The sequence below is a fragment of the Dicentrarchus labrax genome, unplaced genomic scaffold, assembly GCF_905237075.1.
Source record: "Dicentrarchus labrax unplaced genomic scaffold, dlabrax2021, whole genome shotgun sequence".
In the NCBI taxonomy this organism is placed as follows: Eukaryota; Metazoa; Chordata; class Actinopteri; family Moronidae; genus Dicentrarchus; species Dicentrarchus labrax.
The window spans coordinates 25648814-25670604 of record NW_026136722.1 but is presented as its reverse complement, the minus strand read 5'-3'; the positions used below and the strand labels follow the sequence as shown (position 1 = coordinate 25670604).

The 21791-nt window shown below is 39.8% G+C and overlaps 2 protein-coding genes across 3 annotated transcripts in view; both read left to right on the top strand.

Annotated features, from left to right (window-relative positions):
* The window catches only part of LOC127356981 (deleted in malignant brain tumors 1 protein), a 106196-nt gene extending 89677 nt beyond the window's left edge, over window positions 1-16519 (top strand). For both annotated transcript variants that reach the window (XM_051389095.1, XM_051389096.1), the window contains 7 exons: window positions 10119-10366; window positions 10783-11085; window positions 11742-12035; window positions 12179-12472; window positions 12922-13245; window positions 14424-14558; window positions 14659-16519. In XM_051389095.1, the coding sequence (XP_051245055.1) occupies window positions 10119-10366; window positions 10783-11085; window positions 11742-12035; window positions 12179-12472; window positions 12922-13245; window positions 14424-14558; window positions 14659-15038 (1978 nt within the window). In that variant the 3' untranslated portion in view covers window positions 15039-16519. The remainder of the gene's footprint in view (window positions 1-10118; window positions 10367-10782; window positions 11086-11741; window positions 12036-12178; window positions 12473-12921; window positions 13246-14423; window positions 14559-14658) is intronic.
* A 2685-nt stretch (window positions 16520-19204) lies between these two features.
* On the top strand, window positions 19205-20959 carry hspb9 (heat shock protein, alpha-crystallin-related, 9). The gene is made up of 2 exons (XM_051389207.1): window positions 19205-19599; window positions 20225-20959. The coding sequence occupies exons 1-2, from the start codon at window positions 19376-19378 to the stop codon at window positions 20682-20684; spliced, it is 684 nt and encodes a 227-aa protein (XP_051245167.1). The 5' UTR covers window positions 19205-19375; the 3' UTR covers window positions 20685-20959.
* Window positions 20960-21791: the final 832 nt, after the last annotated feature.

Below are 21791 nucleotides of genomic sequence, written 5' to 3'. Positions count from 1 at the left end.
GAAAATGATATGTTAGACTTTATTCTGTATTTTAAGGGCACTGTGTTTTCTGTGTGTTGCACTCAACTGTATTTCCTTTTTATTGCTTTGCTTTCCTGCTCACTGCTTTGAATGAAGAATGTCTTATCAGTAATACAACAAACTGTTTATCATCAGATCATAAACCAACGGGACCCCGTGCCTCTCATCCTCTCAGTCTGCACTCTTGCTGAATGAAGATTACTGATCCCTTGCAAGGTACTTATTAAAAAAGAGCATAAAGACAAAGGTTCCGTGTGTTTAGTGTTATTTTCAGATTCCCATCACAGTCATCAAATTAAACCTTTTTACAGCCATTTTTCAAAACTAATAGATTCAGAGGAAGATACCGTGACATGAAGTGTTTTTAAGTGATTAAAATACTTATTGTGGTGGTATGCACCTTTAAAGTTGTTTTGTGATCAGCAAATAAACACAAAGAAGAAGAAGAAGAAGCAGAAGCAGAAGAAGCGGAAGCTAACGTAGTAACTTTTCCATAATTTATCATGTGCGTTACCATAGGACACTGGTTCCCAACCTTTTTCCTTAAGAAGAACCCTTTTAAGTAAAGTGATGACCCCTGCTTAGGTGACATATTTTATGAATATTTCAGATTATATTCAAAACTGTATCATGAACCCAAATAGTGAACTCGGTAACTGCAAGAATTTGTGTAAAAGGAGTGATTTGGATGAATTTTGAACAGATTATTTCCTGTAAAGATATTTTTTTTTATAATTCTCTATCTGCATGTTTTTTATCATATTTTATAGGTGTTTTACAGTTTGTCTACAGACTTTGATCCAGAGTTACTGTTTTGCAATTGGTGAAATCTTCAAAGACAATGGGGAAAAGATGATGTGTGCACGTCTTTACACAAAAAGTTGTTCTAGTAATATTCTAGTAGTTTCAACTGTCATTTCTACTGAGAGCTTTCATTTCCCAGACATACACAGGACACGTACACAAAATATTTTTATTTACGGCCTGTGAAACTTGAAAATAATTTCATTCATACAAGAGAAAACCTTTTGCATGCTCAGTTTGTAAGTTGAGTTTGTGGTAGAACATTTGCTATGTTTGACATGAACACTTGACTGTCCACACAGGTGACAGACCATTGTAATGGAAAGTTATTATATTACCTTACATAAAGTGCCTTTTTTTAATGTGTGCTTCATACAATGTAACCTTTTCATGACCATGTTTATGCAGTAATATATATCCTGTGAGCTCTTTGATGTTTTATAGTTCTTTATAGTGTCTGTACCTCAGCTGACATTCCTTTTGTTTATTAAGAAATTTATCCTCCATGTTGAGGTCACAAGAGTCACAGATTTATGACTCTGGAGTCAAACCATGGCCACTGCAGCAAGGACTCAGCCTTGGTACATGGGGTGCCAGCTCTACCAGGTGAGCTATCAGAACACCCTGGCTTTTCTTACAGTTTTTTTTACCATATATGTTGTAGAAGTCCTGCCTTTGTTGGATTTGGCAAAACCCCCTCAGCTTGTATAAATTGAATGTCTGCGTAGACTTTTTTCAATTTTTCTTTTTTATTCTCCTGTATTCTATCTCAAAATGTTTTTTGACATAGGCTTTATATGTTTTAAAGTGTTTTAAATAAAAACTAGGTATATCATTCAGATCTACTGATCAGACAGAGATTGGAGGGTTACTTTAAAAATTGATTCCAATACAATTTTCAGTTACCTATTGAAAAATGTAAAAAGAAATGTAGTCAGTCACTAATAACAGCCTCATGAAACTTCCCAACCAGAGACCTTCAGAAGATGTATGGCTTTGCTGAGTATGAGTAGGAAAATAGTGTCACACACTCTGGCTCCATGTTTCTCTTTTATTTAACTGATTATTGAGCTGAATTTATTAAACATGTTTCATGTCTGTGTAACTGAGTTATAGGTATAGTCACAGGAGTGTGATTTTCAGGTGAAGTCTGTATGGTTTTTAAATTGTCCCGTCTTGGGTGTGGAAATTGCTAAAATATTAATGCCAGTCAAATTCTATCATTGTGTCAGTGAATGTAAATGGTCATCAATGTAGCTTGTGTGTGCTGGGATGCAGTTTCATGACTCTATCTAGTGGACTGATAGTGGAACTACAGCTGCTGATGGCTGGCTTCCTTGACTGACTGCATTTCAGATGACGCAGAAAATCACTGGAGGAGTTTCTAATATTTTTACAGCAGAAATTATGGAAAGGATGAATGATGTGCTTCCTCTTCAGTGTGTGTGAGCTGATGTGGATGTGAGTTTAGCAGCATGAACCAGTGTGAGGACAGAGAGGAGGGAGCCTCTTTCTTCAACGACCTGCCTTACCTGAAACAATGTTTTACCCCTATTCTTCTCCTCATGAAACAAACAAACATACAGCGACTCGCTTTGTAACATGGAAAGAGCTTTTTAATACATGGATGTCCCAAGCAACGTTACAGTATATACCTGCATGTTACCGTCCTAAAGTCCACTCCACAATGCCGTTGTTTTTTTTCTTTCTTCTCTAATCCTTGTGACAGCACCCGACGGGGTGGGCCGTGCTGGTTTAGGTCGAGCATCTCAAAGTCTGCTGCACTTTTAACCCAAAGCCCACACTTCCTTTTCCAGTAATACTGTATGTGTTTCAGCAAACAAACCACAAAAAAACAGTTGATTAAAAAAAAAAACTATAGGAAGTTGGAATGGCTGCTTGTGAAACAGACCACAAACCCCATACACCGTTTACAGTCAACAAAGAACCAGCCACAGGTATCCAAACCAACCTTTTATCAACCTACTATGTCCCCGTTTTTAACTTAAACACATTGGATAAATGATGGGAATTAAAGAAAAGTAAGGTGAACTGGTTTTCAAGATTTGGGAGACAGCCGGGAGGTGAGTAAGCTTTCTGAGTCCACAGGTTACCATTGTGGGGTCCCTCGCCAGCACTGGTCTCAGCTCCTGTGTGTGGTGAGCTCCGTCCTGGTACTTCAGTTTAGTTGGGGTTTTTTTTCGTTGTTGGATCCAGGACAGTAATAGAGGTAAGAGTGCATATAGTGGACAAAGGTGGGAAGCTGTGATTTCCCATTTTGTCTCGACTGGATTTTAGCCAGGATCCTTGGAGCTCCTATCCCAGCTGTCTTCCTCTCCTCCTAGAGTGCCAGCACTCGCTGTGGTGCACTCGACGGCCAATAATAATACATTTCATTTTGGATATTATTCATTTGTCATGAGTAATATGTGTTTCAGCAAAAAAGCCACAAAAAAACAGTTGATTAAAACGAAAACTATAGGAAGTTTGAAGGAGCTAATGCAGCCGTTGCCACAGCAAGTTTCACTGCCCACCTTTAGCAACAACAGCTAGGAGACAGTCCTCAGTCTCTATTGACTGAAGCATTTAGAGACTGACTTGTGCGTCTAGGCAGCCAGACCAAAGCTCAGAGGTCAGATGAGAATCTGTGACTCTTCTCAGTGTCAGAGCTCAGCACTCAGATCACCCCGCCATCATTATTCACTCTCACAGCGGTGTGTGTGTTGTGTTGAAGGCCAGAGCAGCAGCAGCCCACGCCCAACTCTGCTAGACCTGGAACTGGCTGTGTGTCTCTAAAGAGTGACTGCTGCATGGAGCCACCGCTGTTTTTCAAAGGACATCAAGTAACTTTATAAGACCAGCAATATTACAGAACATTTGAAAGAATAAATTCCTCCTGAAGAGCAGTAACGTCTTATTAAAGCAGAAACGTCCGTCCAACATGTCCCTGGACAGAAAAATGTAAAGATGCCCGTTTTGATGTCAAGCTGAAACATTACAACACATTACAACACATTAAATCACTAATAGTCTGTTTCCTCTTGACCTCAACTTCACCTGCTGCAGGTCAGTCCATTCTGCTTCGTGATGCATATAATCCTTTAAGTTTTCACTTTAAATTCTGTGTAAAATGTTAAAATATTGTATGATATGTCTTACTTACCTGACAGGTGTGCGGATCAGATTATCTGGGTCTACTCTGTGCTCTGGAAGAGTTGAAATCTATTACAACGATACCTGGGGAACAGTCTGTAATGACAGATGGGACTTAAATGATGCTAAGGTGGTGTGCAGAGAGTTGGGCTGTGGTCCGGCTCTGAGTGCACCTCATTCGGCTCTGTTTGGTGAAGGTGGACAAATCTGGCTTGATAATGTGGCCTGTTCAGGAAGTGAAAGGTCTCTAACTGAGTGTCAGCACAGAGGATTTGGGACACACAACTGTGGACACGGTGAGGACGCTGGTGTGAACTGTTCAGGTGAGAAAAATTTGGAATAACTTACTGATGTACAGTATGTTTTAGTAATAATCAGAATCATAATAACAGAGTGACAGTCTGTGGGGCCAAAGGACACAATGTTGAGACATGTATACTGATTACTTACATTAACTATAATCTATAAATGATCCATAATAAAAAAGTTACACTGACATGATATTCATGAAGTCTGCACAATTTTTAACAATTTTTAGCTGACGTTGGGGAAACCAAGCAGTCCCCAGAATTTGACAAATGAAGGAAATGTGTTAATTTTTAATCTTAAACAAGGATGTTTTAATTTAATAATCTTGCCCAACAAGAAGCATTGTTAAAGGAATACTCCACCGATAATCAACAGTATGTCAGATAAATGAATTACCCTCCCCCTGAAGGCTATGAAGGTGACTCTGACATATTACCTTCAGCAGCTCTAACAAAGCTAAAGTCAGTGTTATCATCAGTGAGCAGCTGCTTTTTACACGCATCTTATGTAGTTTGTCTTTACTTTTAATACATGCAGAGCTCTGGAAAAACAAAGATAAATAACACTCAGCTCAAAGATGCAACACTAACTACTGTCTCAAACTGATTATTGTTTGATTTTTTCAGTGAGCCTCCTCAAGCCCAGCATCTCCTTGAATCCTGCTGGTGAGGTTACCTGGGGTCAGGATGTCGCCATCACTTGTTCAATCTCAACTCAGCATTTAGGTGGAACATTCATCCTGCAGAAGACCTCAGGCTCTTTCAGAAAGACCCAAACGTCAAGTAATAACTCTGCTACCTTCAGTATCCTCAAAGTGAACTTTGATAACAAGGGAGCATACCAGTGTCAGTATCAGACACAGATTTCAAGTCGAGACTTCAGCTCCCCCTTAAGTGACTCTATCAGACTATCTGTTAATGGTAAAGAAAAATATATCAAATACATCAACAAAAAGTCATAAAACAAAACTAAACTAAACTAAAATCTGTTTTGGATCATGTTATATTGATTGACAGTGTAAAAACACAACAGCAGCTTTTGGTTAAAAAATGTAAAATAAATTAATTTAAATCATTTAAATGAATTTAGTAAACAATAAACTTTATATAATAAAAGTTTTGGTGTAGCTGTTCTTTGAAAAACTAAAAGGATGTGTCATTTAGAGAGTGAAGATGGATAAGAGTTGTTAAAAAGTTGCAGCTTGAATAGGTGTTTGCAAGGAATCTGGAGCTTATCTTTACTGATTTGTTAATCCAGGAGGTTTATATTTTGTTGTTTCCTTTTGTACCCAGTGCCACTGCAGCGGCTCAGCATCTCCCTGACATCTCCTAACAGTGGGTTGGCCTGGGGTTCTGAAGGTGCAGAGGTCACCAGGGGTTACAGCTTTGTCATCACCTGCTCCATTTCCTCCCACTATCCTGGAGGTGTTTTCTCTCTCATCTTCTCTGGCTCCAACATCACCGACACCAAGCCAGCAGTCAACAACTCAGCCTCCTTCAACTTCCCTGTAGCTGAGTATGAACACCAGGGCAACTACAGCTGTGTGTATGAAGTCACACTGTCCTCAAGGAAATTCACTTCCACCGAAACAACACTGATTAGTGTCATCATTACATGTAAGTTCACTGTAGGATTTAAGCATAACATCAGTTCACACCTGGCATTAGAACACATTACCACACATGCAAATATGCAGTCACATCCACTCAGATCTGACAGCAAACACACAGCAACAACACAAATCACATGGAATCTGATCTTATCAGTTGTGATATGGTCAGATATAGGTCTGATTTTTTGCAATGTGACCTCAGTGTGACCAATCAAAGCAGAATTCCTGTGTGTTTTTTTCATTTTATGTCCCTCTAGATCGACATCACAATTGTGCACTCAATTCACTTAATTGTCATGGAGGTATTCAGTGGAGAGACAATGATGCGTTCAACATTTAATTTTTGAGCTGGCAATTTGTCATGAGTAATATGTGTTTCAGCAAAAAAGCCACAAAAAAAACAGTTGATTAAAACGAAAACTATAGGAAGTTTGAAGGAGCTAATGCAGCCGTTGCCACAGCAAGTTTCACTGCCCACCTTTAGCAACAACAGCTAGGAGACAGTCCTCAGTCTCTATTGAGTGAAGCATTTAGAGACTGACTTGTGCGTCTAGGCAGCCAGACCAAAGCTCAGAGGTCAGATGAGAATCTGTGACTCTTCTCAGTGTCAGAGCTCAGCACTCAGATCACTCCACCATCATTATTCACTCTCACAGCGGTGTGTGTGTTGTGTTGAAGGCCAGAGCAGCAGCAGCCCACGCCCAACTCTGCTAGACCTGGAACTGGCTGTGTGTCTCTAAAGAGTGACTGCTGCATGGAGCCACCGCTGTTTTTCAAAGGACATCAAGTAACTTTATAAGACCAGCAACATTACAGAACATTTGAAAGAATAAATTCCTCCTGAAGAGCAGTAACGTCTTATTAAAGGAGAAACGTCCGTCCAACATGTCCCTGGACAGAAAAATGCAAAGAAGCCAGTTTTGATGTCAAGCTGAAGCATTTTGAACACATTAAATCACTAAGAGCACTGAGCTGGTGTCTCGAGTGAAACCACAACACCAGAGTATAGTGTCAGTTCTGCTTTCCAGCTATGAAAATGATCTGTAGGCTACGGCCTGAATTTGCTTCATGAAATGCAAGACTTCCTTAAAAATACCCTGAACAGAGACTTGGGACTTAACTCAAAAGCCAGAACTTGAGACTTACTTGTGTCATAGAAAAGAATGATTTCACGTTCTGCACGTCTATTGCAGTGACGTTATAACCCTCCTGTGGAGATTTAGCATAGACAGAGAGAAGCACACACACTGTGGAAGTGGAATGAGGAGGAGCTTGTTGGCATTTCACACACCAATCTCAGAGTTTTTTTTAAAGCCTCAGTGCCACTAGTTGTACAGCTGAGAAATATATGACTGAAACCAACACTGGTTCCTGATCAAACATTACAAACTAATGCGTATATTACAGTAACACAATGTGCAGTTCTCAGGACAAATAATTTCCTCAAACCACATTTTAATGCAAAGAAAGGCTTTTGTTTATTCTAAACTAGTCATTTATTTTTCTTAGTATAGAAGATTCTTTAAAACTACCACAGTTTTACATGGAGTTCCTGTAAGCAACCAAAGTACTGCTGTGTAAAAGTGTGTTTGTCTTGTTAAGTTCGAGAACTGATACTGTTGAGCACATAAAAAGGCTCTAAACTGAGCACAGTTGCCCTGGAAACCTGGAAAGAAAAGCTTTTGTTCATTCTAAACTAGTTATTTATAAAGTACTTTGCACAACATGCTACACATGCTGTGAATGTTTCTGTTTATTACATACAGGTGGACATAATGATCATTATAATACTATTTATATTATATTATAGAAATATTGAGCGTACTAAATTCAACAACCCAGACAAGAAAATAAGAGAGAAAAGGAAACAAATTCACAGACAGAAAATGGTTAGGGTGCCAGGAAAGAGGAAGCTAATATCTACCACAACCACATCGGTGTACGTACAGAATGTGCATCAGTGTGTACTGTATGTTGCGTTTTGGGGCTATTTTTGTCTCTTCTAAATGCTCATTAGGTTAAACAGCATGAGAGTCTATCATAGAAGGCTAACTGGCTGCTACCATTGATATCTAGAGATAAGTTAATCTTGTTTCTAACAAAAAGACATAGTTGCCGATTAGCTGGTGAACAAAGTGGAAACATTTAGCTTTTCAAGCGCCAGATATATAATTGCTAATGTTGCTTTATATCAGCTGAATATGTAAAAGGAATTCTCAAAGCTACTAACAGCTTCCTGTGTTTATTTTTACTTACCACAGTTTCACCTGGAGCAACCTGTAGTACTGCCGTGTGAAAGTAAGTCTGTTTGTTCTGTTAAGTTGGGGAACTGATACTGTTGAGCACATAAAGAGGCCAAAATTATGTTGCACCTTGATAATCATGTGGCTACTGTGCAAGCCATGTAACTGCAACATTGCTGGTTCAATACTGTCAGTGGTTCAGTTACAGCTGGTTACCTTTGCTGCAGGTCATACCGCCTGCTTTTTCACTGTTGCTGTCCAAGAAAGGTTAAAATACCAAAAGAAGCAGAAACGGGGGATGGGCTGTGAAACGCTAACCTACAATTCCGTCTTCATCTCCACAGTATGTGAGTCAGTGTGAGTGAGCAGCAAACCACACAACAGCACAGCCTCTCTGTAAAGTAATCCTTATTGATCCCTAAATTCGTTCTGTATCTGACCTATTATATTATTTCATGTTTTTAAATTTGTGGAGAATTGTGGTTATTTAATTAGCAATACATGCTTTACATGCATTATTTGCTGCTCAGATACTCGGCTACAGGTTTTGAAAACTTGCTTTTGCCAATAGAAACTGACTGGAATAGCTCGATAGCTTATTAAGATAACATTAGTTTCAGTAGTTGGTTGGAAATATAGTCTCCAGGAGACTTTTAAATGTTACCAACAGACTCATTTTAAAGCAAGAACCATGGGATCCCAGATGTGCACTTGATGGCTAATACAAGACTAACCCCATGACTAGATTGCAATCATGCAAGTTTGTTGGATCACCTTGATTTTGGTTTGTCGTCAGAAATACTATTACACACTACATTATGAGCACTGACAGGTGAAGTGAATAATACTGATTATCTGGTTATCAGGGCTCCTGTCAGTGGGTGGGATATATTTGGCCCTCTCTCCCTCAGCAATGAGGTGGCTCCTACTAATATTAATTTCCTGCTCCCCTATTAACCACAGCAGTTTCTCCTACAAAGGTTGCTGTTTATGGTTTATAGATACTGAGTGCTGTGTAGTGTCAGCTAAAAAAAAAACACCAGAAAGGACTCGAGCTTCTGTGATTTCTGTCTTCTGTGCTGTCACTGATAAATGATACGGAGCAGACTTTGTGTCAGCAATGGGAAGCATACGACTGAGTAACCTTCGCTATTTGACTGCGCAGTGTCCAGGCCAAATCCAGCAGGCTCTGGACGTTTCTTCCCCGGCTGTCGGAGACTCAACTCCCCCCTGCTCTACCATCACCCCACCTCTGCCCACCCTCCCCTCTGTCCTGGCCCCTGCCACGCTGGTTTTTTTTTCCTTTTTACAAAAATGGAAACATACTGTATCTGGACAACATAAAACTGAGAGAGCCGTTGAAAGTTCCTGTTACAAATGGTTTGCTGGCTACGGTTTAGAGACACTGAGTGTGTAGTTTCAGATAAAAAAAAAAAAACAGCAGAAAGAGAAAGAGGAAGTGTTCCAGGAAGAACGGACAGGCGGTCTGAAGAGCTTCTGTGCACCCAGTAGTTCAGTTTTCTGTCATCTGTGCTGTCACTGACAAATGATACAGAGCAAACTTTGTGTCAGCAATGGGAAGCATACGACTGAGTAACCTTCGCTATTTGGCCATGGGTAAGACAGACGTTCCACATTTTAATTTTATCTGGAAAGTTTATTTGCGGCGGGGTATCTCTAACAGAAACAAGATAAACTTTTATTTCTGCCCTTTTTAGCTTACTGAATGTAATCAGCCGTTCCATTTTTTTCTCTCCTATAGTCTCTTTCCTCTTGACCTCAACTTCACCTGCTGCAGGTCAGTCCATTCGGCTTCGTCATTCATACAATTCAATACAATTTTAGTTTTCACTTTAAATTCTGTGATATATATTCAAATATTGTATGCTATGGCTTACTTACTTGACAGGTGTGAGGATCAGATTAACTGGGTCTGGGTCTACTCGGTGCTCTGGAAGAGTTGAAATCTATTACAACGGTGTCTGGGGAACAGTCTGTGATGATGAGTGGGACTTAAATGATGCTAAGGTGGTGTGCAGAGAGTTGGGCTGTGGTCCGGCTCTGAGTGCCCCTCACTCAGCCCACTTTGGTCAAGGAAGCGGACGAATCTGGCTTGATGATGTGGCCTGTTCAGGAAGTGAAAGCTCTCTAACTCAGTGTCAGCACAGAGGATTTGGGGTAAACAACTGTAACCACGGTGAGGACGCTGGGGTGGACTGTTCAGGTGAGAAGACATTTGATAAAGTATTTTGAGTAAATGTATCATTTTCTGTATATTTTAACAGCTCTGTCACCTCGTCATTGTGGTTTGAGATGTCAGAGCTGTTCAGATGCAGCACTGTAAAAGAGCAACCTCAGCCTGCAGCATGCTTTATTGAAGAGCAGAATAACAAGTGTGAAATGTTGCTTATTACATTGTGAATTAAACTGTGATGTACTTAAAGGTGTTTATCAAATGTTTAATCTACCGTTAAAAGCGTATCTTACTCTGTCTGTATGAGGGATGAAAAGTATGTCAGTTAATCTGAACTTTTGTGGAATTTACAAAAGTTTCTGTCTGACCAAATTAGAACTAAGTAAATACTGTATATACATATGTATTCTATCCAGCAATCATCTGTTTTTATTTTCTGTGCCTAGGTATCAGATTATCTGGGTCTACTCGGTGCTCTGGAAGAGTTGAAGTCTATCACAGTGATACCTGGGGAACAGTCTGTGATGATGACTGGGACTTAAATGATGCTAATGTGGTGTGCAGACAGTTGGGCTGTGGTACGGCTCTGAGTGCCCCTCAGTCAGCCCACTTTGGTGAAGGAACTGGACAAATCTGGCTTGATAATGTGGGCTGTTCAGGAAGTGAAAGGTCTCTAACTCAGTGTCAGCACAGAGGATTTGGGACACACAACTGTGGACACGATGAGGACGCTGGTGTGGTCTGTTCAGGTGAGAAAAATGTATAATAACTTACTGATGTACAGTATGTTTTAGTAATAATCAGAATCATAATAACAGAGTGACAGTCTGTGGGGCCAAAGGACACAATGTTGAGTCATGTTTACTGATTACTTACATTAACTATAATCTATAAATTATCTATAATTTAAAAAAAGTTACACTGACATGATATTCATGAAGTCTGCACAATTTTTAGCAATTTTTAGCTGACGTTGGGGAAACCAAGCAGTTCCCGGAATTTGACCAATAAAGGAAATGTGTTTATTTTTAATCTCAAAAAAGGATGTTTCAATTTAATAATAGCATCCAACAAGAAGCATTGTTAAAGGAATACTCCACTGATAATCGACAGTATATCAGAATTACCCTCCCGTGTAAACTATGAAGGTGACTCTGACATATTACCTTGGGAAGTCAGCAGTTCTAACAGAGCTAAAGTCAGTGCTATCATCAGTGAGCAGCTGCTTTTTACACACATCGTATTGTCACTGACTACTACAAGCTGAAATACATTAAAAGTCCCAAATGGAGGGTCATGAACATCCACATATGATTTTATCATTCAAATTTAGTTTGTCTTAACTCAGATCAAAGATGCAACACTAACTACTGTCTCAAACTGATTATTGTTTGATTTCTTTCAGTGAGCCTTGAAAAGCCCAGCATCTCCATGAATCCTGCTGGTGAGGTTACCTGGGGTCAGGATGTTGCCATCACTTGTTCAATTTCAGTTCAGCATTTAGGTGGAACATTCATCCTGCAGAAGACCTCAGGCTCATTCAGAAAGACCAAAACGTCAAGTAGCAACTCTGTTACCTTCATTATCCTCAAAGTGAACTTTGATAATGAGGGAGCATACCAGTGTCAGTATCAGTTACAGGTTTCAGGTCGAGACTTCAGCTCCCCCTTAAGTGACGCCGTCAGACTTTCAGTTACTGGTTAAGTAAAAAAAAAAAAAAGCATTTTCCTGAACTCAATGTTTAATTAATTTGTGTCAATAATCAAAAGGAACCAAACTAATAAGAAGTAAAAATAAGTATAGATCAGCTCAAAGGCAACTCTCTGTTCTGCTGTTTTTCAGTTCGCTTCCCCAAGCCCAGCATCTCCATGAATCCTGCTGGTGAGGTTACCTGGGGTCAGGATGTTGGCATTACTTGTTCAATCTCAACTCAGCATTTAGGTGGAACATTCATCCTGCAGAAGACCTCAGGCTCTTTCAGAAAGACCCAAACGTCAAGTACCAACTCTGCTACCTTCAGCATCTTCAAAGTCAACTTTGATAATGAGGGATCGTACCAGTGTCAGTATCAGATAATGCACTCAGGTCGAGAGTTTAAGTCCCCGCTAAGTAACTCTGTCAGACTCTCTGTTACTGGTAAGAAAACTAGAAAATATTTCAACAAAATTAATCATAAAACAAAACAATACAATCTATAGCCGTTTTATATCAATTTACAATGTAACAACACAAAAGGACTCCAAATATAATTTTTTGAGTCCTTTTTGCAACAGCAGCTTTTCAAAAATGAGATGGTTTAAAATGAATTCAGTAAACAGTAAAAATCTTTAAAAGTTGTGGTGTAGCTGTTCTTTGAAAAACTAAAACAATGTGTAATTTAGAGAGTGAAGATGGATAAGAGTTGTTTAGAAATGTAGAAATTAAACTGCAACCTTGGAATGACATTTTAGTTCTCAATTTTATTTTCAAAATGTTGCACTGTGATTTGTCTTGTCTGTTTGCAAGGAATCTGGAGCTTATCTTTACAGATTTATACATCCTGGAGGTTTATATTTTCTTAATCCTGCTGTTCCTTTTGTACCCAGTGCCACTGCAGCAGCCCAGCATCGACTTGACATCTCCTAACAGAGGGTTGGTCTGGCGTCCTGAAGGTGCAGAGGTCACCAGGGATTACAGCTTTGTCATCACCTGCTCCATTTCCTCCCACTATCCTGGAGGTGTGTTCTCTCTCATCTTCTCTGGCTCCAACATCACCGACACCAAGCCAGCAGTCAACAACTCAGCCTCCTTCAACTTCCCTGTAGCTGAGTATGAACACCAGGGCAACTACAGCTGTGTGTATGAAGTCACACTGTCCTCAAGGAAATTCACTTCCACCGAAACAACACTGATTAGTATCATCATTACATGTAAGTTCACTGTAGGATTTAAGCTAAGCATTTTTATATTTTATGAATGACACATGGTGCAGTAATTGTGAAAGTGTAAACACTAATCACATAATGTTTTTGAGAGAGAGAGAGAGAGAGAGAGAGAGAGAGAGAGAGAGAGAGAGAGTGGACAAAATTCAACACAAACAGAAACTGGACTTCCTTGTGGTTAATTCAGTTCACACCTTGCATTAGAATACTTCACATGTGTCTTAAGTGCCCACTTGGAATATGATCTCACTTCCTGTGCCCTACTCAGAATATTTGTTTTCTTCAACGAGGTTTCCAATTGTTACACAAGTTTAGAGTTTTCATTACATTTTACATTTTAATTCCAGAAACCTCTTGAAATTAAAATGTAAATATACATGTATGCAGATGATTTGATTTTTGATCATTTGCCGAGGATTTACTGTGCATACTGGTAGCCTTGCCAGCAGGGTGCTTCAGTAGTCAAGTTGAGAGATGACCTTTGTTACTGAGTAACTAAGTCAGTTAAGACTTTGACAAGCAACATGACGGAGTGACAGATGCAGTATTCTCAATCACAGCAGCCAGAATTCTCGTTAGAGAGAATGGAACTGAACTGGAGGCTTATTTAGTTGTGCTGAATTGAAGAACTGGCTAGGATCACCAGGAGTTCAGTCTTGAGACTTTGAGGTGAAGGTGGGATTACATCATTCATTCTAAGATATAAGTGAGTCAGGATGAGATATGCGATAGGCAGTAGACAGTAAGTTTGTCTGGCAGGAAGGACAGATAGAGTTGGGTATTATCAGCATAGCACTGACAAGAAAAAGCAAGCATGTGAGCAGATAGTCAGACCAAGGGAGGTGGTGTATATAGAGCAGGGGACCTTGCAGTACCCCAGTAGAAAGAATTTGAAGCTTGGCCACTTTTCCTTACCATGCAGACGGATGTGTGGATTTAGTTCACAGAGGCTGCCAGGTCCAGCAATATGATAACTGATGACTGTGCATCAGTTCTTGCTGACTTCAGGGTTTCTATTAGACAGCCAAAACCGGACTAGTTTGAAGTTCATGTCTGAGACTGGGGTGAAAACTGCACACTCACTCTAAAGTAGTATTACATTTCATCATACATAATAATCAGAGATGTTTAGAAGCATAAACTGATCGGATGTTTTTCTCTTTTAGTTCCTTTGTGGCTGCTGGTCTCCTCAGTAGCTGCCGGGATTCTGCTGCTGCTCCTGCTGGTCTTTCTGGCAGTCTGTCTGGTCTGCAGGAGAAAACGACGAGCTAAGCCGCCTGCAGTCCTTGTCCAAACCCAATGTCTGTGCTCACCAGGATGCACAATTTTCCATTTTGAATACACACTTTCATGAAGTGCTTTTATATTTACTTCTATTTGTCTCCAATTCTTGTGTTTCAGTATCTGTCAGAGTCGGGAACGATTATGAACGTGGCGAGGACGATGACGACGAGGAGGACTATGTGAATGTTGATCCCATGGACAGCAAGAAGAAACTCAAAGAGGAAGAAGGGAGAGTAGAAGAAGAAGACAGTAATGATTATGAGGAGCCAGAGAGTGAGGAAGATCATGATTATGAAGAAGCAGGCCCTGATGTAAATTTCATAAAGACCACCGAGGTGTGTTTCAGTGTAGAGGAACACAGAGAAGAAGAAAAAGAAGAGGAGGAAGAAGAAACCGATGATGATGATGATGATGATGATGATGATGAAGAAACTGATGACGATGAAGACTATGAAAATGTAACCCAGTCATTTGGGGAAGATTTGTGGAGAACATGAGGATATTTATACAAATTTTGAAGGGTCCTCTGGTTATTAGTCTCGTGCTGGTAACCATGGATAAAGCACTGAACCTTTGACCCACTGCAAACGCTTTCGCACAAGTAAATGTTAAAATCTTAGAGTGACAACTGGCCATTCAAATGGATGGAGTATATAAATGTTACTGAATAAATTGTAGCTGGGTCTTTTCCCTCAGGACAATCAGCTAGTCATTCAATAATCAGTATTGCATATACCTAGACCAGACTAGAAACTACCAAAACTCTTGAATGCATGGTTGAAGATAAAGGTTTTAATATTTTAATTACCTGGACAAGCCAGAGAGACATTAGACAAGTTCTTGTAAAGGTGGCCTTTGATATAAATTCCATTCCAGACTAGAGGTGAGGCTTGGTCAGTTAGTCCAAACTCAAACATCTCAACGACTGTTGGTTGGATTACCATGAAATTGTGTTCAGATATTTATGGTGCCCAGAGGGTGAAGCCTCCACTGGCTGAAAAGGGTCAACTGCATGAGGTTGACATTGATGGTTTTGAGTGAGATGATAGGATAGCAGTTCCTTGAACTCACAGCCTCACAGAGCTCATTTGCTCATTAGCTCATTAGCCCTGTAATAATCAAGTTTTAGTACTTTTATGTTTTATGAAACATGAAGCCAGTTTGTATACCCTCAGCGAAGGAGTACTGGTTGGTTTCTGAGCATATAATGATGCTACCATGTGGGAAGTGGTAGCTTCATTATACAGTATGCGGTCAATAGGTGCCTAAATCAGTGCCCTCTGGCTTCCTTAAGAGGTTAAGCTATATGTACAGAATGTGCAAAAAATACTTCATGTATATTTTTTATTGTACACATAATGGTCCACTGTGTAGGATCTAGTGGCATCCAGCAGCGTAGTTGAAGATTGCAACTCACTCACTTCACCCTGCCTTTCAAAGCTTGAGGGAGAAACTATGGTGGATATAAAACAGCCCCAATCTAAAACCTTCTTTCCCTGAAAAAGTCGTACAGTATCTTTAATAGTATTTTAATTGTTTTTTTGAGAATCATCCAAGTCCAGCATGGTTTGTGAACCCAATTTCAATGTATTTGAATTAAGACCTTGTCACTGTGGTTGATCACAACATTCTCTTTGTATTAATGTATCTTACTGGCTAACTTTTACAGTTTAAAAGGATAAACTCTAATGTAATGACCAGTTTATTTTCAATGAGAATAAAACACAACAGCATGGTTTTAAGGGTTTCAGGTTCAAATGTATAAATGGAGTGCATTAGTAATGGTGGTATTTGTATAATTTTGTGTGTTAAAATAAATTAATATTGAGGAATATCCATGTTTTTGTTTGGAAAGTAAATCTAGTGTAAATAAACTACATTTATTCTGGAATGTTGTTTTAGAGGCAAAATGTTACATTTAAGTGTTTTATTTTGAAAATAAACCTATATATTTTATTAAATTAAATTTCTTACAGAATATATTTGTGTAGTATTCTTTTTGCACATGCACATAACCCAGATATGGCCATGGGGGATCTTAATCTAGATGCTCTCATACAACCATAAATAATGACCACACTTAGTTTGGGTGGTGTAATAATAACCCAGTAATTTAGAGCTTAGGAGTTGGCAGCCATCTTGAATCTCCCTTTCTATTTCTGTCCCTGGCATCCCCTGGTTCACTGACACACTTATTTTTGCAGTAGCCCTCCTGATGACTCAAAGCTTACTATCTGTCTTTTCTTCAGTATGATGATGTCTTAATCTGTCAAACTTCAGTCCAAATGTGTGTATCCAACTCACCAAAAACACCTAACGTGATCCAATATAAAAAAAGACCACAGCTGAATCAACACTTCTGTGACAAAAACAGAACTCACTTGACAACAGTAGTAGTAAATGCTTGTATTAAATTACATTCAATTCTTCAATACTAACATCAATATAAACAATAATCTGAATAATAGACTGTGGTTTTGTCTATTTTTGCACACAGTAAAAAGCAGAAGTGAGAAACTTTACAATAAAGCAGCTGTTTTCAGCCAATCACATGTGAGCCAGTTCACTGTTTGAGCCAATGACATGGAGGAAGTTTACAGCACAACACTTGCAGCCACAAATAGATATGACACTGGCTCCTTGTAATGTAAGCATGCTGGCACACACACGAATACACACGTGCAGCCAGATTCTGGGAAATGTTCTTGCTCTGAGCTCATCCCTCGAAGAAGCAGTGATGAAGCCTTGTAACCTGAGACAAGACGGGCTTTGCTCTCACTGCGGGTCTACATGATCAGTTCAGAACAGCTGCTGGAGTCTGATTCTTGCTTGTCAGTTTAAATCTGTTCAAGAAAACAATGCACATATACCACGTGGCACATGAGAAGGCATGTGTGTGAGCCATAACTGTAACAAAGGACCACCCTTCTGGGACTGCTACTTGATTTAAACACATTTGCTTACAGTATTTATATATTTAAATAAAAATGATAATGGTTATATAATTCTTTTTTATCATACATAAAAGAACATACATTTTTTATTCATATTTTTTTTCCTGGCAGAAATGTGCTTCCATATTTTTCTTATGAAGAAATTAGGCGAAATCAAAGATTATATATCATCTACGCTGGGCTCAACAATTGAGAGTGTAGAAAGTATTATGATGGATTAATTACTGGGTGTTTTAACCCTACATGTGCTAGCTGTACACTAGTAGCTGAAATTGGATTATTTTAACAAATTAAACAATTAGAGAAGAACAGTTTTGTCCTTACATCTGCCTTTCTCGTTTTCCCCTGATTTCATTGAACAAATCCCTTTGTGTTTGTACTATATTACATTTGACATTTAATTAAAATCTATTTAATTGGAGAAAATGTTAACTCTGCTCCTCATCATCCAAATATGAGTAATACTTTCTTCATTTCAAGAACTACCCTTTACACTCTTAAAGTATAATATGAGGAAATTAACTTGGAACCTGTAACAATGAAATACAAAAATAAGTTTAACAACTTGAATATTGATAGAAAATTATTTACCTTAGAAAAAACATGTTTCATGATAAAAATGGTTGTCATGACTTTGTTAAACATTTCACCACAACCTAATGTTCATTGGGATGTATTTTCATTTGGTAAAAAGCAGGTAAGTAAAACATCACATTAAACATTAAACAGTTAGAGTCTAGTTAATTTAACCCGATTGTGCCAGTTTGTTACACAGAACCATCTGGGAAGTTATTGTTGATAACCTACTCGGCAGGTGATTGGATGAACCATCTGTCTATCAATGTCTATCGCGGGTGAACTTCAACGAATCAGATCAACGAACCATATAATGTAACTCTTACCGAAGCCAGTTGGGAGAAGACTGAAAACATCTCGTCTATCAAGAAAACCCTTTTTTCAATGAAGAAATATTCTCCAGTTCTGATATAACTGATGTTAGCAGCATCTACACTAACCTCTTTAGCAGCCACTATTGTGTGACTAACAGTGTCTTCTCCCTCTAATTTCTGACAGTACTTCCTCAAAGAACCACTGTACCGGCCACAATCACATAGATTGAAGCCTGGTGAGACAGATTCTCGATTGATTTCATGATTTTCGCAAAGGTTATAATAACTAGGCACAAATCAAATTTAAAACAATGTTATTGGGTCAATGAATAGCTGATGTCCATTATGGTGGATAGCCTCAGGGGGTTAAGATACATTTTTCTCTCCCTTATGTCCAGCTTTTACTTTGTGGTTTTGCTGCCAACAACAAAGTCTGAGTCTGAAATGAAAATACATTTGTAGTCTTTTCACACGCCATCAGTTCTTTTCACTATCATCCCAGACATTCTCATACTGATACATGAAAATGGGTAATGAGCTCATCTTTTTGCTGTGCACACACTTTAGAAATCTTTACCTACATTGTATGTTAAGAAGTAAAAGTCATATTCAGGACTGTGGTGTGAACACAGCCACATGCACGCAAACCCAAACAGGATATGACCATGAGCTGTCTTTAGCCTTTTGATGAGTTGCAGGGCATTCCTGACCTCGCTGGCACACGCTAACAAACTGCAGTGAGCTCATGGGGTGTAAATAGCACAGAGGGAGGGGCGGATAAGGACAGCTGGGGTATATAAGGGAGTCCTGTCTCCTGTGTAACGTCCCAAACTACCTGATAGAACACTAACACGAAGAAGAAACTCTGGAAACTCGGTTCTTTGCACCGGAGCCTTGCAAACGAGACACAAAGAGGCTACGACACACAGCACTCACAGGTCGCCTGATAAACAGTCAAGTTTTTGTCAAGAACTGTCTTCTCACACTGACATGATGTCCCAGCATGCAGCCTTGACCAGCCTGTTCGGCGATGACTCTTTCTTCAGCCAGGAGCGGCTGCTGTGGCCGCTGCGTCACGAGGCCCTTTCCTCACTGCAACAAGACTTCTTCAACCAGAGAGGCAAGCTGGCCGACAGCCTCCTGAGGGAGCTCCACGATGAACCCCTCCTGCTCAAACTGCGGCAGCTGCCCTTCATTTCCTCGACTCTGGCAAGGTATGTACGATACTGGATGAACCCAATTGGCTATGTTTTAGGGCGCTTTCAAACCTAGTTTGCTCGGGTCCGAATCAGTGGATGAGTCGGTGAAGTTTTACCCAACATTTAGTTTCTTCAAGTGAACCAAAATGCAGCTGTCCATGGCTCATTAGATGTTGGATGATTAGATGTTGGATGGTTAGATGTTGGATGATGAGACGTGTCTATGGCGGGAGTGAGAATAAAACCCAAGAAGAAGGTCCTATCTTTCCAAATACCAAGAAGTACTTTGGTATTAGTCCAGATCAGACCTCGATACATTTTCCAGCTAGCTGCTAGCAACTGTTGATATAACTTTTCCGCTGTATGCAAAGCGCAGCCGACATCAAACCGCTCCAGAATTTGTTTGTGACAGGACCGGAACCACCGAACACAAGTTCCATAGCTGTGCTCAGATATGCCCAAATGAATCTTACCAAGGGGGGACATGAACCGAAGTCTGATTCCACTAAATATACTAAACAACGCAGATTTGAAATCACCCTTAGACACCCATAGAGTCATGGAGCTGATTCTGATTCTGATCCTGATCCTGATTCTGATCCTGATCCTGATTCTGATCCTGATCCTGATTCTCTTTCAGGCTGAGTGATGGTCAGGAGCAGCAAAGAGAGACTCCCAGCACAGAGCTGCAAAAAGAAGCCCAACAAGCCACGGAAAACAACGGCGACCTCCTGGTGACCCTGGATGCTCGCGGCTACGCCCCCAGTGACATCACTGTCAAACTGGAGGGGCGGAGCCTGGCCGTGGTGGCCATGAAGCAGGCCGGAGCTGAAGAGAGCCAGTCCTGCTCCTCCTCCTCGTCCTGCGCCTCCTTCAGCTCCTCTGCCTCATCTCAGATTGGATTCGCCCGGAAGATCGACCTGCCCCCCCACCTGGATCTGGCCGGCCTTTCCTGTTCCCTGATGGATGACGGACAGCTGCGTATCCACGCCCCCGTGGCAAAGCAGCCAATCAACGAAGAACGCCAGGTGCCTGTTCGGTTCAGGACCTCGCTGGAATTTCCCATTACCAAGGAGGCAGAGGAGGGACACACAAACTAATGCACACACTGTCTGAATGAAAACACATTTTTAAATGAATATTTTTTTTTTTTTTTTTTGCCTACACACATACACACACACAATTCCACTAAAAGACTGTTTATAATGAGGAAAGTTTACCATTACAAAATAAAGAGAATATTTATTTTATAATTATTTGCAATTTGTATTAACTGTTAAAATAAAATGTTTAATTGTCAGAAAATGAAAATGACTATTGTACAGCTGCGTCTGCACGCTGCAGGGATTTATTAAATAAAGACATAAGTACTTCTGCTATGGGCTTTTGTGACCACACGATGGCGCCAGCGTCCAGCTTACACAGAGGATGAACAAGCAGAAAGGGGAGAGTGAGGGAGGCAGATAGGGAGAGGAAGAAAAAGAAAGCTAGCATTACCTTCAGCTCCCCTCAGGTGACAAAATTAGTAACTTTAAAAGGTTCCAGTGACATTTGGTTTCCTGGGGAGAAGTGATTTGTTGGCGCGTGGGAGCAGGTGACAAACAAAAGCAGCAGTTTAATGTTTTATGAGTCCTTCCCTGAGGGTGCCACAACATAGGAGAGAAGAAATAAAGGCATTAGGAGAACAAAAGAGAAGAGAATCTGTAGTCTTTAAAGGCTTAGTTGGATGGAGTTAAATGGAGTTTGTAATGCACAACATATATACAAAAAATGTATTGTTTTTGTATAAATTTCTCCAGTTAGAAATAGTCCTGTAGCCATTAATTCTGTGAATTATCCACTGCAACCGCAACAATGATTTTTGAAAGGCATGATGCCTTTCTTTTATCTATTTAAACATTTTCAAGGTTGTGAGGAACCCCAGACAAAATTCCATGGACCTCTGGTGCATTGCAGAATGTATTTTTTATTATTTTTTTGCCTGTTTTTTGTTTTGTTTTGATGTAATTTGTGTAACTGACCCTTTAAGGATGTTTTTCCATTTTGGTTTTGCAGTAATGGAAAGACCTGGGAAGAGGAGGGAAGTTTTTTCAATCGTAGAAAGTTCAGCCTTTTTTATTCAGCAATTTGTTTATTTGTAGAAGCCGTATTTGATTTGTAATATTGATTAATTGAATAATAAATTATTATTATATGCAATTTGTGTG

Coding starts and splice junctions, on each gene's coding strand:
- hspb9 (XM_051389207.1), top strand. CDS start 19,376: ATGATGTCCCAGCATGCAGCCTTGACCAGCCTGTTCGGCGATGACTCT. Junction 19,600..20,224: donor ATTTCCTCGACTCTGGCAAG/GTATGTACGATA, acceptor ATTCTCTTTCAG/GCTGAGTGATGGTCAGGAGC.